The 16,536-nt window shown below is 40.8% G+C and overlaps 1 protein-coding gene across 7 annotated transcripts in view; it reads right to left on the bottom strand.

Moving 5' to 3' along the window:
• Positions 1 to 8,919: 8,919 nt before the first annotated feature.
• MAP7D2 (MAP7 domain containing 2) overlaps positions 8,920 to 16,536 on the bottom strand; it is a 92,969-nt gene continuing 85,352 nt past the window's right edge. For all 7 annotated transcript variants that reach the window (XM_074814683.1, XM_074814682.1, XM_074814685.1 and 4 more), the window contains 6 exons: positions 16,257 to 16,461; positions 15,999 to 16,103; positions 14,718 to 14,771; positions 13,988 to 14,066; positions 13,039 to 13,225; positions 8,920 to 11,434 (listed from right to left, as the gene is read on the bottom strand). In XM_074814683.1, coding sequence (XP_074670784.1) covers positions 11,185 to 11,434; positions 13,039 to 13,225; positions 13,988 to 14,066; positions 14,718 to 14,771; positions 15,999 to 16,103; positions 16,257 to 16,461 — 880 coding nt within the window. In that variant the 3' untranslated portion in view covers positions 8,920 to 11,184. The remainder of the gene's footprint in view (positions 11,435 to 13,038; positions 13,226 to 13,987; positions 14,067 to 14,717; positions 14,772 to 15,998; positions 16,104 to 16,256; positions 16,462 to 16,536) is intronic.

Here is a 16,536-nt window from a genome sequence, read left to right as displayed (position 1 = left end):
CGGGCGCGGCGGAGAGAAAGGGCGGGCGGAGGGCGGGCGCCCCGGAAGAGGAGGGCCGGGCGGGGCCGGGCGGCGGCGGCACCTCCCCCCCCCGCTCCCGCCCCGGTGCTACCGCCCCGCCCCGGACAGCTCCGTGCCGGCCACTCGGTCCCGGCCGCGTGGAGAGGACGGGGTGCCCTGTCCCCTCCCGGGGGGCACTCAGCGCTCCGAGGGGCCCCTCAGCTGGGCAGCCCCGTGAAAAGCTGAGCCATCCCGTGCCGCGGCCCACCCGAGCCCGGGGAGCGGCTGCCGGTCCCCACCCCGCCAAGGGCGGCCGGGGCGGGCCAGGCCCGAAGCGCCGGGGTTTGCCGGGGGGGGGTGGGGGGTGCCGTCCCAGCCTTTTCGCCCGCCTGTGCTGCGGCGCGGCGGGGCGGGCAGGACAGGGCAGGCTTGGCCAGAAGCCTCCCCGAGGCCGGGCGGGTCAGACCCCCCCGCTACAGCCCGTGGGGTGCGTGGGGAGGCCGCACACGCGGCCGTGGCCTGCTGCTGCCGGGGTGCTGCTGCCAGGCTTGAGGCGCCGCTAGCGAGGCTTGGGTGGGTTTGCCAGGGCTCCTTCCAAGTTCCTGGAGTGCCCGGCCGCGCGTGTGCTGCGGCACCGCCGCGCTCTCCGTCCCCGGGAGGCAGGACCCACGCCCGCCCCTCGAAGTCTCCTTTCCAGGCCACTGGGATGCGCTCCCTGGATTGCCAGTCGGGGTGCCCAGCAGGCCTGACAGGTTCGGCGCTCGAGTCAGTTTTCTTCAGGAGCTGTAAACAGCAGGAGCACACACGGACACATGCTGAATCCCTTTGGAAACAGAGAATCTTTTTACGGTTGAGAAACACCGAGAAATAGATTTAAAGATCATGCAAAACCAAGTGTAAAAGGGGACACCGACACTATCGATTACAGTAGGCATCCAAGGCTCTTGGTCAAGGATCATGAATACTAATTTGGTGCACTGTCTGATCAACTCATCAATATAAATTTGATTCAGATCAGATGCAGACACAGACTTTTGTTTTAGCCCAAGCACAGAATTAGCGTTGGTTTTGTATTTTTACAGTAGCTGCAGAAAGATGGGCGATACCTGATACGGTGTTGTTACAGCAGCAGAGGCAGACGATATCTGATCTGGTGTAAAGCTTGCCAAAACCAAGTTAGCCTGTCAACATTTTTTTTTAAACAAATTAAGCCCAAAAAAGAGCCAGAGTCAGTGTGTGTGTTACATAGCCTTGAAATTTCTGATCCAGCTCAGAGCCATAGTGCTGTGTTTATTGTCAAACTGTGGCGTTAACAGGGTGAAGTTAGATGTTTATATTCACTTGATAAAGAGTGGTGAGGAAGGGTTGCTTACTGTTGGCCCCTTAATTAGATGTACTTCAGAGAGGTGGTCTCAGTTTCCTTATGTTCCCAAATACCAGCACGGGCTGCCCACTTTGGCTATCCTTCAGACTTTTAGCTGCTGACATCTTCCTGCCCTCCTTTTATAGGGCTGATCTTTTAGCAGAGCATTATCTTCAGATCTCCATCTTCTCAACCTTGGCAGAGTTGCCTCATCACAGCTATAAATCTGGTTGCTGTCTTTGTCTGCAGGATCCTGCTTGGTTCTTTCTACACTAGCTCAAACACAAGGAGCCCCGCACGATTGCCATACAAAATAGTTTCCTGTGTTCACCAAAACACTTTGAAATTCTCATAAGAAAAGCATATAGAAGTATAAGATTAAGTTTAGTAGTAGTGTCTTCTCAATTAGAAGGGACTGCAAAAGATTTGCTGAACTATATGGCATAGAAATACAATAGAGATACTTGCAGCGGCAAGCTGCACTGAACAGTTTGCTTCCTCTTCACCATGTTGATATTTTTGTTAATAGGAGCTTGGGGTAAGAACTGGGCAGAGTGAGTTTTCAATCGACAAAGTGAGACTGAAGTGGGCAGATGCCCTTAATCTGCACTTTCCCAAAGAAAACTGCACCAGACTCGGGGGGCTCAGCCAGATAATGTCCAGTACCAGTTTGGCATATCTCTTACAATACGTGGGGTAATCACCCTATAGGCAGCTACAGTTTCATTCTCAAGATTAGGAAGGTCGAACCAAGAGAAAAAAGATTTGGTTTTATTCCCTACTTCAGCTGGTGTAGCGGTTTGCCTCTTCTCTGCATGTAGGAGGGCTAGCACTGCCCTGAAACTTAAAACTAAGCAGACACCTCACTTGAAGCAAAAACTGGTCCAAAGTGTTGAAAGAACGCAGCGGGAGCCAAGCCATCATTTAATGCACAAAGGCTCAACTTTATTAGTACTCACACTCCTTTTATATCTACAATAATCAGTTCATACATATTGCAAAAGCGAGCTCCTTATAGGTTGCTAAGGTTAGATACATTGGTTGCTAAGGTTAAATACCAATCCCTCCCCTTATGATTTCTGCAAGGCCTTGTACATAGTCTTGCTTCTGTTCTTTGTTCTTCTTTGATACTTTTCGGTATTTTCCCATCACGTCGCCGTTGTCAGCAGTTCCTCGGTGCTATGCCCTTTCTCACGTAGCCAGTTGTTAGCAAACTGCTCCACACCAAAGCACTAAGCACAGACAACCCACCTCTATGTGCATATGATAAGCTTCTACATTACAAAAACTAAATTTTTAAACTTCATTATTAACCTATTTACTCAAATTGGCCTCAGATGGTCTTGATCCAATATACATTTATCCTGAAGGATAGCAAGTATACAAGGGTCTCAATGGTTGGGACCGTGTAGTCTAAGAAAACAAGAACATACTTTGCAAATTAAATTAATATTCAAAGCAGTGTCTATTAGTAGTTCCACAGCATCATTATTCCCCATCTCTAAATTGTGAAGGCTATTCTATTGCACAAGACTTGGCAATTACTGCTTATTAAGACTAATTATTTTAATCTATTTCCATGTTTTTTTCTAATTAAGTGTCATTAGAATAGAGAATAGCTTTCATATTCCTTTAATGTTTAATTTAGTAAACATTCCCTTTGGAAAGAGCATGGCTGTGGTTTGCATGCTAAATACTTGGAAATGATAAATGGAAGTCACCTAGAATTCAAAGGCAGAAACTAGCCCTCAATAGCAGGCAGATCCTGCTTATCTGTTCTTTCAAGGAGGCATTTTGTTTTCCACATAAAACATTACTATTGGCACTGAACTTTGCTGAACCATATTACGTTAAATAAAAAAAAAAAAAAAAAAAGTGGAAATGAAACTTTCCTTGATCCCTGGCAAGGTCAGGCACAGAAGCAGGCAGAGCAAGGGAGCCTGAGCTGTGCTGGAGAGCGCTGCCTGGGCCCTCCCGCACTGCCGGGCTCAGGGCTCACCACCACAGCAGCCGCTGCTGAATGCCTGATCTCCGCTGAGGTGGGCAGATAAATGAAATTAAAAGCTCTTTGTAGGGAGCAGGTTAGCTTGGTTGTCATAAACAATTCATTTTGGTGTCTGCAGACAGAGCCCATAGATAGTAATACTTAAAGGGGAAAAAGCATGTTGGAGCAGTGAGAAAGGGTTTGGCGGAGTCAACATCTGCAAAGGCACGATCCACCATCAAGAACTGCTGTCCAAGGGTAATCATGGTTTTATCAGCCAACCTCTCGTCATATCTAAAGGGAAATGATTTGTTTGTACTTCACAATCTTGTTAAGTCTCCTGATAAGACTTGCATGGCTTCATTAACTTTGATCTCTGCTTTTGGAATTTCATATTTATGCTTTCTTCTTCCACTTCTCACCCACCCCTACCCCTTAGCACAACCAGGCAGTTTTTTCTTTGAGTTTTATCAAAACACTTTTGCCAAACCATAAAGCATATCTCCTGTCTTGAAACGAGAGTGAGCGGCCTAATTCTTCGCAGGCACGCTACTCATTTGCTTCTTCTAATAATAATAAAAAAAACCTTCTATCATTCAGTGAAACAAAATTAGCAAAACCTCTAAATCCCCAGCAAAGGAGTGTCAACTCTTTTACTTTATAAAAAAATGAGATACTGGTGTTTAGGTCAACTCCTAATGTTGCATGTGAAAATAACTTACAATCTGTAACACCTCATCCAGACAAGGCAAGAATTTGGTCCAGAATAAAGCAAAAACCCAAACAAATTCCATCATAAGAACTTTCTTTAACAGCTTTCTGGAGAACTGTGGTATTTTTTTCATTCTTGGTTCAGAGCAACAGATAACGATTACCTCCTTAATTGAGGAAATAAGTCCTACATTATTTAGCTTTGAAATTTAAGGAAAGCTGTAAAGTAATTGTTTAATTAAAACCTGGAGGAATGTGAGAGGATGACTGACGGCATGACTTGGCTCTGATAGTATCACCAAATTACTCTTTAAAGAGAGCCTTTAGCAAGGCTGGGCTCTCATGACGTAATGATGCCCCTATGTTTTATTTATGAGGTTATCATGACTTTCCTGTAACAACATGTGAAAATGCGCTGTTGCCGCTAGGCACACAGCCCGTGTAAACTTGGTAGGATTTTGGCAAAATACCAGTGAAAACAATCTCAGTGTATAAATTAACACCAACATGTGACATAAATACAGTGACAGGATTTTAAAAGCAAAGGCTTTGAACCAGGCTTATCACCCAAGAGGCCACGGCAGATGAATCTGAGGAGGAAGGCAGAGGCACACTTCTTTGCCTGTGCAAGAGCCTCATCTTGGAAAGGCAACAGAAGGAGAAATCGCAGCGAAACAGCAGGATGGGAAGTCTGAAGAGAGATCAAATTTCAAACTGTCCAGCTTGACAGACATTGTGGACATGACTAATTTGTCTTAGGAATTTTAATAGTAATTACGTGGTAGTAAATATGTGCAAAGTATTCTGCTTCCCCTCCCTCATTCCATTAACTCATTTATTTACTAAATCCACCAGCAGTTTCATTTGCTACAGGACACTTTCTACCCTAAAACCCGACAGTGGCCCAAGAACATCAGCACAAATTAACCTTGTGAAAACCTGGGTTAGAAATACAAATGTTTCTTGCCAAAATGAAGGAAATTCTGACTCAGTCTTCACCTGTGGAAATTTTAGCCATTTCTGACCAGGATTATATTCATTGCCCATGCCAGCGGTGCTTCATTGATGTCCCCAACACACTACTGCACACATTCAGTCTCCAAAAGACTCCTTGGACTTTTTGTTTCTCTGCCAGCTGTAGTGTGGAGAGTCTGTTCAGGAGCTGAGAGAACAAACTAATTCCAGCAGGAAACCACCAGAATTTGTATTGTCTTGGATTTGTGTATTTGAACTTGTAAGAGGTTTAAGAAAAGAAAAAGAAGAAAAAGGAAGGAGTGTAAACTGTTCCTGATTGAGACCTCACTCCAGGAAAATTAGGAGTAACTCCATAGAATTTATTGATATAAACCCCCATAGCTCTGCCTATTTATGGTTTAATAATATTTCAGACAGTGTTGCCATCTGTAGTTTAAAAGAGAGAAGTTACCCTGAAAAGGGATGTATGAACGTAATGTTAATACGGTGTTACAGATAGTGCCCTGATCCTGCTTACTGTGCTGCTTGTGTATTGAATTTGGTGAGTGGCTGTTATTTCTAGAAAAAATGAGGAAATACTGTCAGAGCAATTTCCCTGATTGTGAACATCTCTCACACCCATTAATTTTTTTCTCCAGCTATGTAATTTTATGTACTTGGGTCCATTCCTGTACGTCAATCACCTACAATTGCCATTGACTTCAAGTTATTCCTTTTAGACACAGCAAGAAGATACAAATGATAATGCAAAGCTGCTGGTTTGGGCTATTTACATAACTATTTTAAAAACTTAATCTTACAGCAAGGACTTCGTAGAGCATGTAGCACATTGCTTACCATCTCCTTCTATTCATTGAACCTCTTCTGCATCATAGTTGTTTTTTCTCTGGAAATCATTAAGGCTTGATTTCAGCAGGGATACACATCTATTTTTGTAAAGCTCCCAAGTGAACATCACACATGAGCTTCCAGAGCATTTATTTTCATTTTGAAAATTGCAGGCCTCAGGTAATCATCAAACCCACTAGTTTAAAAACATTACTACTTCAGTCTTGAATCATCAGAAATGCTCCAATACGTATACAAGCTGGAGAACAAACAAGGTAACTAAGAAGAAAACAAGTGTCAAAAATTATTCTGGTGGTCAAGAAACCATTTTCTTACACTTTACATAATTATTTTAAAAGCTTACGCATTCTTTCTCCTCTTGTTTCTGCCTGCATTTTTAACGGCTTTTACACTCAACATGTTGCTTCAACAGACAAGTTAAATTGGCCAACTGAATGAAGAGCACAACCTACTCTTCAGCTGTAGGAGATCATAAGGATAAGATAAATGATGGGATAAAAAAGTGGGGAAGAGGTGAACATTGTGGCTCGCGGTGTTCTTGCCAGTAACAGCAATAACAAAAATGCATCCGAATTCCTTAAATTTTCTATTATTTTTAAGTGTATGTATTCTGGAGAAATTGAATTAATTTAAAACCTGTTTTTCTTAAGATTAAAACCAAAATCCAGAGAAAATTGCATTCAGTCATAACATACACTGTATTTTCCAGATTTTAGCATAGTGGCCGAGCAGTAATACATTTTTCAGAATTCAATATCAATACTGCCAGCATCCCCGTATGTCAGGTAACTGCCATTTATGTATATTTGTGCACACATAGAGAGGCACCATAGGTGAACCACCACTCTCCTTGTTGTTCTGTGAGGCAACCAACAACCTGAACAACATTGTTCTAAAATGAGAGCAAAGAAAGAGTTTTGCAGTCTCTACGTTGTTCTTGTACAGGGAGGGAGAGGGGAGGAGTAAGGAGGAAGCTCCACAGGTCACTAAAGCAGGAGAAGGAGCTGCATATCCCCACCAATTCGTTTGTGCTGCTCACAGGACAGTCTTCCTCTTGTGCAGGGTATTGGCTGTGGCTTAGAACAAACAAGAAATAGACCTCACAAATAGTCTTCAGCTCTTTAATATTCAACTATTTAAATATGGGGACGGGAGCACGGTTTAAATCTTCATGGGAAGGATATCTTCTACTAGGGTTTCCAGGCTGCTTTGCAGTGCTGAAGCCCCAGAGGTGTCGCAGGACCCGGGGCTTCTCTGACCAGCTGTGACTGATGACGAAGGCCACAGCGCTACCTTAGGCACGTGGGGCAGCGGAGCAGTGAGAAAGCTGCAGTGCCATGCTGCCGGTGCCCGAAACACGAGCGGGGTGGTGGCAGAGGCACCTGAGCTGTATATGGTGGTGAGGCTGGGACCGTGGTGGGGTGGGAAGCAGGGCAAGGTGCTGTTCTCTTACTGAGAGGCAGCAGAGCGAAGATCCCCACCCCACCAGCCGGAGCTGCTGTCTGTGCTATTTCTGTAGCCTTTTCCACTCATATAATCTGCACAATTACAGGAGAGGGGATGATTTTCCCCCACTTCTAGCCCTTCATCACTAGATGAAAATGGAGGCTGGGGCCCAGATCCACCCCTCACTGATGCCATTTTGTTTTGAAACAAACTCACTCAGGAGCCAGGAGATCTGCTCAGGGCCTTTGCTGGGGTCTGAGACAATCCTTGGGTGTCATTTCCCAGGGCAACACCACAGAAAGTGCTGAACCTAATCAGAGAGCTACTGTGATGCCTGGTTATCTCATAGGTATTATTTATTTATATTAGAGATTTACTAATAGTTACACTAGTTATTGAAAAGAAATCTGGGAAAGGACAGTAGCAGCGTCCATTTATTCTTGCTGTGTACAATCCTGTTTTGCAGATCATTTTATAAAAGTAATCTGAAAAAATCCATTCATTAATTTATAACTCCATTTATAAAAATCCATTCAAGGATCACTGCTGTACTCTTTCTTGCTTCTTCTCTCAGCTTGATCCTTAAGTGCTTTACAGCAAGAAAAGCGCTACCAAGGACTTGTGTGCATCACTAGTGATCCTTCACCACAGTTCCAAGATCACTGACAAACTAAAAGTAAAGCTCATTGCACAGACTTGAATCACAGCAGCAAACACTTCTACGGTATTGGCATGAAGTTACAGCATCAAAAGCAAAATGTAGAAGCGATTTAACCCCTCAGCTAACAGTACTTGCTCCAGATATTCAGCCAAATTTGTAAAGTTACATTTAAAAGCAAATATAAAGGAAAATATACGATATCTTTCTTCCTGAATACTCACTTACCGTGCTTCCTTTAATCTTAGTATATAATTGAGTGGACAAATAACATGAATGATTCAAGAGTTAAGAGTGAGATTAACTGTTACCATGGAAAGTATTAGCATACTTCATAATAAAAGTAGATTCTCTCTTTTTTAATTTTGCCTGAAGTTATGATTTAAAAAAATAAAAGAAATTGTAGAATGTTTCCCCCTAATGTTTCACTAGAAAACTAACAGCAGTTCCAGGCCAGCCTCTTTCTAAGCAGCAGTATGTGCACGTAGCTTGAAGAGAAGTTCAGCATTTATGTTAAGGGTACCCTTACAGAACAGCTCTTGCCCACTAAACAGAACAGTGTCTACTGGCCACGGCTCCCAAGGTTTCTCTTCCATGTTTTCTTTGCCAAGTAATACCCCAGAGAGCAGAACCTGGGGCTGCAAACTGGTTTGGGTACTGTCACTAGTGCCCTGGATACCACAGACTGGAAGTCCTCACCTTAAGGCTCTTCTGCCACCAGTCTGTATTTCCCCTCTGCATTGGCAAGACCTTGGAAAGCAAATTAGTATATGGCAAAGGAAACAATGATGAAGTATTTTGAGGCTCTGACAACCACTCCTTCATGCAGTATTACACCCTCCTTCAGAAAACACCTCAGAACAGATTAACATACATGTATTTTTAAATTAGTCATATTTTTGCTGAGAGTAAAAAGAAGAGCTAAAAAACAAGTTAGGTTCAGAAATGAAAATGTATTTCACCTTTATACATGCTATACAGGTCATGCAAATACAGAAATCTACAGGTTATACAATGACACCATAATAAAATATAATGTGACATTTGTCAAACACAATGTATCACAGCAAAACAAACTGGTTTTGTTTGTTTATTATTTAGGAAATAGATGAAGGACTAATTTGGAAGACACAGTACCATGCTACAGCTTACTGCACAGTCAAAAGAAAGTATTTCTCTGAAGTACACTAATATAAATAGAGCTGGATTTTTGTAGGTACGATTTCTTTACATATCGCATGTAATGTCACTGCTTACTTTCCCGTTGCTGCTTTAAAGAGCACAAGAACGGGGCTCCAACTGAGCTCAAGCTACGCTGTGAACTCCCTTACATGTGAAAAAGAAACAAACAAAAAAGGAAAAATACCCCACCACCCCCAGGTTTTCACTTTTTGTATTAGTGTCCAAAGAGATTTGTATTTATAATTTATTCTTCTAAGGAACTGGACAAAAGTGTCCTCAAAGCAGCACGTGATCTAGCATAAAGTTATCATAGTTCACCAACAGAAATAAAGTTAACACTGTATGGCACAGAATGTCTAGACATTATACATCTTGATGTGAGTTTTTCCATACAGAGGCTTACAGAATGTTAAGGGGGCTAGCAGTGTTCCCCGTGTGTGTCTCGGCCTTTGTATTTCTGCTGCAAATTTCGCATATTGTTTTGCTGCTGACTACATCTTGTTGTGTTGAGCCTATAGGAAGACAAAATACTTCTCCACATGATAGAAAGCCTGCTGGTATCAATCAAGTGTCTGCATCTTCAAAGATTAACACGTTACCTCAGCCCCGACCACTCACTCAAAACTACTACAGCTATACTATATATCTATTAAGGGATTACACTAGGCATTTTGCCTACTTTGCTTACAGGTGTTACACAAGTATGTTTTTAAAGACATAGTTGATAGTCGCTCCCGGACTAATTAATATTAACCAGTAAGTGCCACTAGTGACTAAAAGTGTCAACCAATAACGAGATAGCTCCCACACTCCACCGTCAGTAAGAAGGCTCTTTTAATTAAGCAGTTGTATATTTTTCAAGCCTCTTCCACTATAGTTTTGAATTATACATCTGCATAAAAGTTGCCAATAACTCCTTATTAAAGACAAAAAAAAGATAGGCACAAAACTAAAGTACAGTATATTATTTCATTTCAATGCACTGTGGGCAAACCTCATCATTATTTACAAGAAAAAAATGTCTAAATGGATGTATGATAAAGTTTAAGGAAGAATTATTTCAAAATAAAATGCACAGGTAAAAATCACAGTGAAGTGTTGCAGTGAATTTTAAATTAAAAGAAGTAGTAAGTGCTTTATTAGCAGCTAAAGCTCAAATTCTAATGCACACTCAGTCTTCCCTGAAACCATCAAGGCTCTAGATCATTGATTTCTACCAAAAGCAGCCAGTTATTCAACATATTCCCTGGGAAGACAAAGTTATATTCAGCTCTGATTATTTGTAATCCAGTGTTCAAGGACGGCAGAAGCTTTTTCAAGTGACAAGCTCATATTTTACTGCCAGTAGCATCACAGATATATATCCTCCACAAATTGCTACCTCTGTCAATTAAAAAAGAAAGAGAAGAATATCAAGTCAGCTATGCAAGTTAGATGACCTCAGTTTTGTAATTCAGAATACACTCTTTCAAAACCTGACTGTGGCATTGTACTCTGAAACTGTCACTGAAGCCTGCTATGCTTTTTTACTATGCAGGCTTTCTAGGATAAGTGATTCTACACTGTGCTGCGAGTATTTACAGCAGCAGCAAAGAGTAAACAGCAACAATAACTACCATTTTCCAGGCTGGCTCCATTTTTAACCATTTTCTTCATGCAAATAAGGCTCTAACGAGTTATAGGAAAGGTGCTGTATTAATGAAGAGGAAAAAGCCCCAGCCAACTCTTTTCACTATATTCTGAACGCATAAAGGAAATGTTTCCATTGACCAGATACTTTCGGTTGCTATGATACGCTGAGTTTGCATATGATGCCAATTTACAAAGAGCTGCAAATATGAAAGATTATACTGAATTTAAATATCTATGAGACCAGCTTTCTTCCTCTCTCCACATATGCTGTTTACAACTGCTATATTTTTCTAGTAAGCTCGTAAGTAATCACAGCAATTTATCATATCCAAGATGTTTATCACAATACTGTACCTTTATCTGTTCTGCTGAAAAGCGAGGTTGTCAACAGATAGAATTAAGTGTATTTTCCTGTCCTGGACTGTTAAATCCCTCAATCAAGTTTTTGTTACAGTCATCTAGGCTAATGGTATCACTGGACATCTTGGAGTATGTAGCTTGGCCTGTGAAATCCAAGAGATCTTCAAGAGCCTTAGCATTACTTGTCCCATTTTGGTCCAAAGAAACACCAGGCATGAGTTCATTCATGGGTGAATATTCAGGGATAGAGATAAGTTCTTCTTTTGAAACTGGGCTACACAAAACATAAACAAAAGGAAGATGCAGATTAAGAGGTGTGTAACTTTTCATTAAGCAACAACCAAATTTTGACTGTACAAAAATCACTACTAATCTTAAGGCCAGCTATGGCAAGCCTTTACCTAGAATATGTCCCAATCCAAACAAAGAGAGGGTACCCTGTTCAGGATGGAAGGTCATACCTAATCCACATTCCTTAAAGGTTAAGGTTTGTGGTAGCTGTGTGATGTGAACACTCATCTCCTAAAAACACATTTCTGGTGATTTACTGCCATCTCATTATTTCAGTCCTCGCACTACATACTTAAATGTTTATTGCATCTTGCAAATTCTTGTCCTGACCCTGCAAACATTTACCTAAAGCACTCACACTTCAAACTTAAAATCAAAAACTTATTTCTTGTGACCTTATGATATATTTCAGACATTAAAAATCCTAAAATTTAATTTAGGAAGCGCTGCTACCAGCTGACACTTTGCCAAGACTAGTTAGGCTAGTGCATTTCTGTTTGGAGAAGAGAAGGCAGAAGAATGATTTCACAGATTTCTAAAACCATGAAGGAGTGGTGGATAAGTTGAAGGCAAAACTATTGTGGATCAAATCCTGCAACACAAAACCCAGGGGGTGCCCAATGACACTCGTAAGAGACTGGGTTTAACACATATCAGAGAATGTAATTTACCCAGTGAGACTGTACTGTGGAACTTACAGCCAGGTGAGGTCCTGGATGCAAACATTATCAGTGGGTTGAAGAAGGAGTTGGATAAACTCATGGGTAACAGGTCCATCAGTGGATATTTCCAAGAGCAAGGCACAGCTGTGCCCTCTAACATCCCTCATGTAACACTTCTGTGTGATCTTGGATTGTAGAAAGCTGTGGGCTCAGGTGCTCTCCCTAACTAGTTTTTCCTGTTGATACTCTCTGAGACAAAGTAACAGGCTAGATGGACTTCTGGTCTGTCCCAGTAGGGTATTTCTTACATGTTTATGCAGATTTACTGGAAATACTGAAACAGTATGAAAGGTTAAGTTGGCTTGCTGATTAAGGAAGCATCGTATAAAAATTCCGTATTTAAAATTTAGAGCTAGCGTCCTCATAGCAGCCTTAAATTATCAACTTCCTTCTTTCCTGCAGGCCCTTCCATCAAAATCTAACAGTATTTAACAAAAAGTTATTTACTGATTTCCATACATTTGTTCCAGTTATGTACTTAAAATTCTAAATTAATTATTTTTTTATTCCATTTGTATGGAGGGAGAAAAGCTCATACATGATAGCTATGCAGTTATGACACAAATAAAAAATGGTGACATCTGACAGTATCTACTTTCACAGAACAATCCGAGAGGTTTGGGCAAACTTGTACGGAATCTGTAAGGACAGACTGTAGAAGGATTTCAGAGCCCTCCTCCCTTGCCAAATATGTGAGAGTGAGATGAGGTTCTGTTCACTCTTATCTGAAACAACCAATCTGCATCTTGACAGGAGTGGAGTACACCACAGTAGACACCTGACTGCCCCATTGTGGTGTAGGTGAGAAGCAGTGAAGTATTAAAAAATAAATTCCACAATTTCTGTTGGTAGATATGGTCTGTACCTCACATCCATGGACTGAACCTCATCTGTTGAATCTTCCATGCTGTTAGATTTCCCATCAACAGCTTCCAGCTGAATAAGTCCTGGAACTGACTTCAGTCCATTAGCAACTACATCTTGGGAAGGGATTACAGAGGCAGCACTTTCTAAGCTTTTATTTTTCAGGCAGGTTGCCAATCCATTGATCTCTATAAAAGAATGTTAGAAATTATGACAGTAGCAACTTCTTTATTTTAATAGTTTCTAAAAAAACCACAAATGCTTTTAAGTTATAGATCAAGTAGAAAGGAAGACTGACAATCCAGTAGGACTCAGTTTCATCTGTGACTCATCATACTATACTGTCAATCATCTTTTCCACTCTAAAATTGTTCTTTATGCTACACCTTCTAAATTTGAGGAAAAAGGAAGAGAATGTTTTATCTTTTATGTCATGTATTAAAAGCCTTAGCCTGGGGAAGTAAACAAAATATAGATAAATGCCAGATATGTATATTTAATATTCTTTAAATACATATGCTTTTTTGGTAAAGTCAAATTAAATGTAAGATTTAGAGCAACAGCAATTTAGAACATTTTAGAGCAATAGCATTTGTATAGCATTCTATAAAAAGCTTGCAAGCTTGGTTGTATGTAGAGATTTTCTACCTACAAAACTGAAGGTAGATTGCAGCAACCAAACCTACCGGTAGATGGGAACTTCTCATTTACAGAAATGCTATGTCAGGTACTAAAATGGAAGAGAAACTTTCTTCTGTTTCTGCTTAAGAGGCAAAACAAAGCCAAGTCTCCAGTTTCTAACATTTGCATCAGTGACAAATGTAGCTGTTCTTTTTGAGATTAAAGCAAAGAATCTATGATAATACACTGATTGTAATCTCTGCCTGAGATTACAAACTCTGAAGAGAACTAACTGTAAAAAAAAGTCAGAAAAATATGGCAATTTTTACCTGGCTGGTTGAGAACAAGGGCCTTTGGTTGCTTTTCCACACTCAAAGTTGATGGTACCTCCAGTTTTGGCTCTTCCTTCTGTAATCAAGAAATGAGTTAACTGTATTAGATGATGGAATAACTTTCATGAAACTGTCTAGGCTTGAAACTCGTGAGACTGCTCAGGGCCATGCGGTGGTCAAAGGTCATCAACAGCAAGAGAGGTTTTCCCCCCGCCCCCCTCTTTAGTTAGGCATAGGATTTTATTTTTTTACTTCAAAAAGAAAACATTTTCTGAAAGTAAGCGAAGAAAAAGTTTCCTTAATAGAAAACTTAGAATAAAAGTGAAAACTTGACTCTGTCACTGGACACAATTGCCTTGTTCTCAAGCCCACATTCCTGGTAGGCTTAACACAGAAATGCTCAGTAACTAATTCACTAGCTGGTACAAAGCAGGAGAAGATACACCACAGCAGCAAACATTACAGCCCCAGCATCCAGAAATGGGCTCCTGCCACCTTCCTGGATAAGGAGGGAGGTTAAGTTTGCAACAGTTGCACAAAGCTGAGTCTCTGTAGCAGTGGCACAATAATAACTGTGACACAGCAACAGTCATTCTCAGTTTGAAATGCAACTGAATTTGGGTGTAGAGTGTACCTAAGTCTACCTACTAACATGGAACTACTCTAGAGTTTAATTTTCACATACGGGTAATAAAACAAAACCCTGCAACCACACACTGTTTCATACCTTTATTTCTGGTGTTTCACTCCTCCTTGTTCTCTTCATTATTTCATCTATTCTCTAGAAATCAAAATAAATCAGAGGATGAGAAGGCAGACAGAGTATTTAGCACAAGAGACTAATAAAGGAGAAAAAGACAAAACCAAAAACTTTTCTCTACTGTCATGACCCTGCCTGTCTTGCAAAACAGCGAATAAAGAAAAATAAAGAAAACAAAAGGTAGAAAACACCTGGGAGCTGGCTTTCACATCTCACAGAACATGACTTTCTCAGGAGGTGCAATTCAGAGACAAACATTTTAATACCAGGTGTTTGCAGCTCTGGAACAAGACATTTATTTAAAACCAACAGCTATTATTTTCATCTAGTTGCTTTTCAAACTATTGCAAAGAGTTCCTTTAAAACAGTTAGGCTTTTTGAAATGGAAGAATAAAATAAAATATCTGAAGTTATTCTTGCTGGAAATGCGTAAGGCATCACCCTAAAATACTTTTTTTTCTTTTCCTTCTTCGATCATTTAAGAAAAAAACAAAACAAAACAAAACCTCCCAACAAACCTTGCCTCTTTGCACTACTGTGAAAGGAAACTATTTCAGATTTAAAGATGCTTTGGTTTGGTATTCTTACCTGCAACTGCAACATGCCTCCAGCTCAGTGGTAAACAGTCAACATACTGGAATAACATATATGGAAAGACTACCTTTTATAACCAGACAGAGGTTCTGCAGCTCTGCAGTTGTTCTTTCTTTCCTGCCACAGAGCTGTAGATAAAGCTAATTTATGCAGCTCCAGCCATTTCCTTGTGTGGCAGTGGCCAGACAGCCCTGCTGCCTCTGCATAATGCAACCAGAGACAAGCCAGGTAGGAGAAAACCTGTTTGTTAATCACATTAACTCTCTCAATTAACGACAAAGAGGTTTTGTTGAGTAAGTTTTAAAACAAAGTCACTCATGTTCCTCAATACTCTGTGATGCTCTGGGATGGGTGGCAATCAACATTTGCCTTGGCATGCCATTCCCTGTTTGTCTCAGGCATTTAACTTCGTGGGTAGAAGCTAATTCTGTGTCTGTTCAGTGCCTAGTAGAAAGTCGTTTGCCTTAGGCAATTCCACTTCGTTACAAATTTTGATGTCCGTATTCCCTAACATGCAAGTAGCAAATACTAAATTAGGTGTAAATACCCATCTGTAATCCCTCCAGATTATTATTCCTAGATACTATTGGGTACTTCCTGGGTTATGTATTTAAACAAGAAATTAAATCATTATGTTGAGACGCAAAAATCTACCTTCTTCCGCTCCAGTCTTTCTTGCTCAATTTGCTGCATGATTTGTTCCCTTTCAAGACGAAGTTGTTCAGCTGCCTCGCGGGCTTTGATTTCTGCTTCTTCCCTCTAATTAAAATGTGCAAAATATGATAGGGCCATTATTTACTTAAGGCAGATTACCAGATACTCTTAAGTATTTATGTGTATGTATATATAAATATACGTATACATATGTATGTATGTATACATAAAATTTCACATTTGTGTTTGAGATGGTACCTGCTTCTCAAGTTTGGCCTGGAGCTCTTTTTCTTGCTTTTCTTTTAGCATTTGTTCTTCCTCAGCTCTTCTCCTGGCTTCCTCTTCTGCCTTTTTTCTAGCTGCTGCTTCTTCACGTTTTCTTTCCTCCTCCTTCTTACGAGCCTCTTCCTCTAGACGAAGTCTTTCTTCTTCTGCCTTTCTTTTCTGTTCTTCTCTTTCAAGCCTGCAAAAAATGTAACAGTATGTTTAAAGGGCTTCATCTTGTTTAGCAGGAATCCTATTGCATGTCACGCATTCA

The sequence above is a fragment of the Strix aluco genome, chromosome 2 (assembly GCF_031877795.1).
Source record: "Strix aluco isolate bStrAlu1 chromosome 2, bStrAlu1.hap1, whole genome shotgun sequence".
NCBI classification, from domain to species: Eukaryota; Metazoa; Chordata; class Aves; order Strigiformes; family Strigidae; genus Strix; species Strix aluco.
Note: the sequence above shows the minus strand (reverse complement) of the source record. Positions and strands in the feature narration are given on the sequence as shown.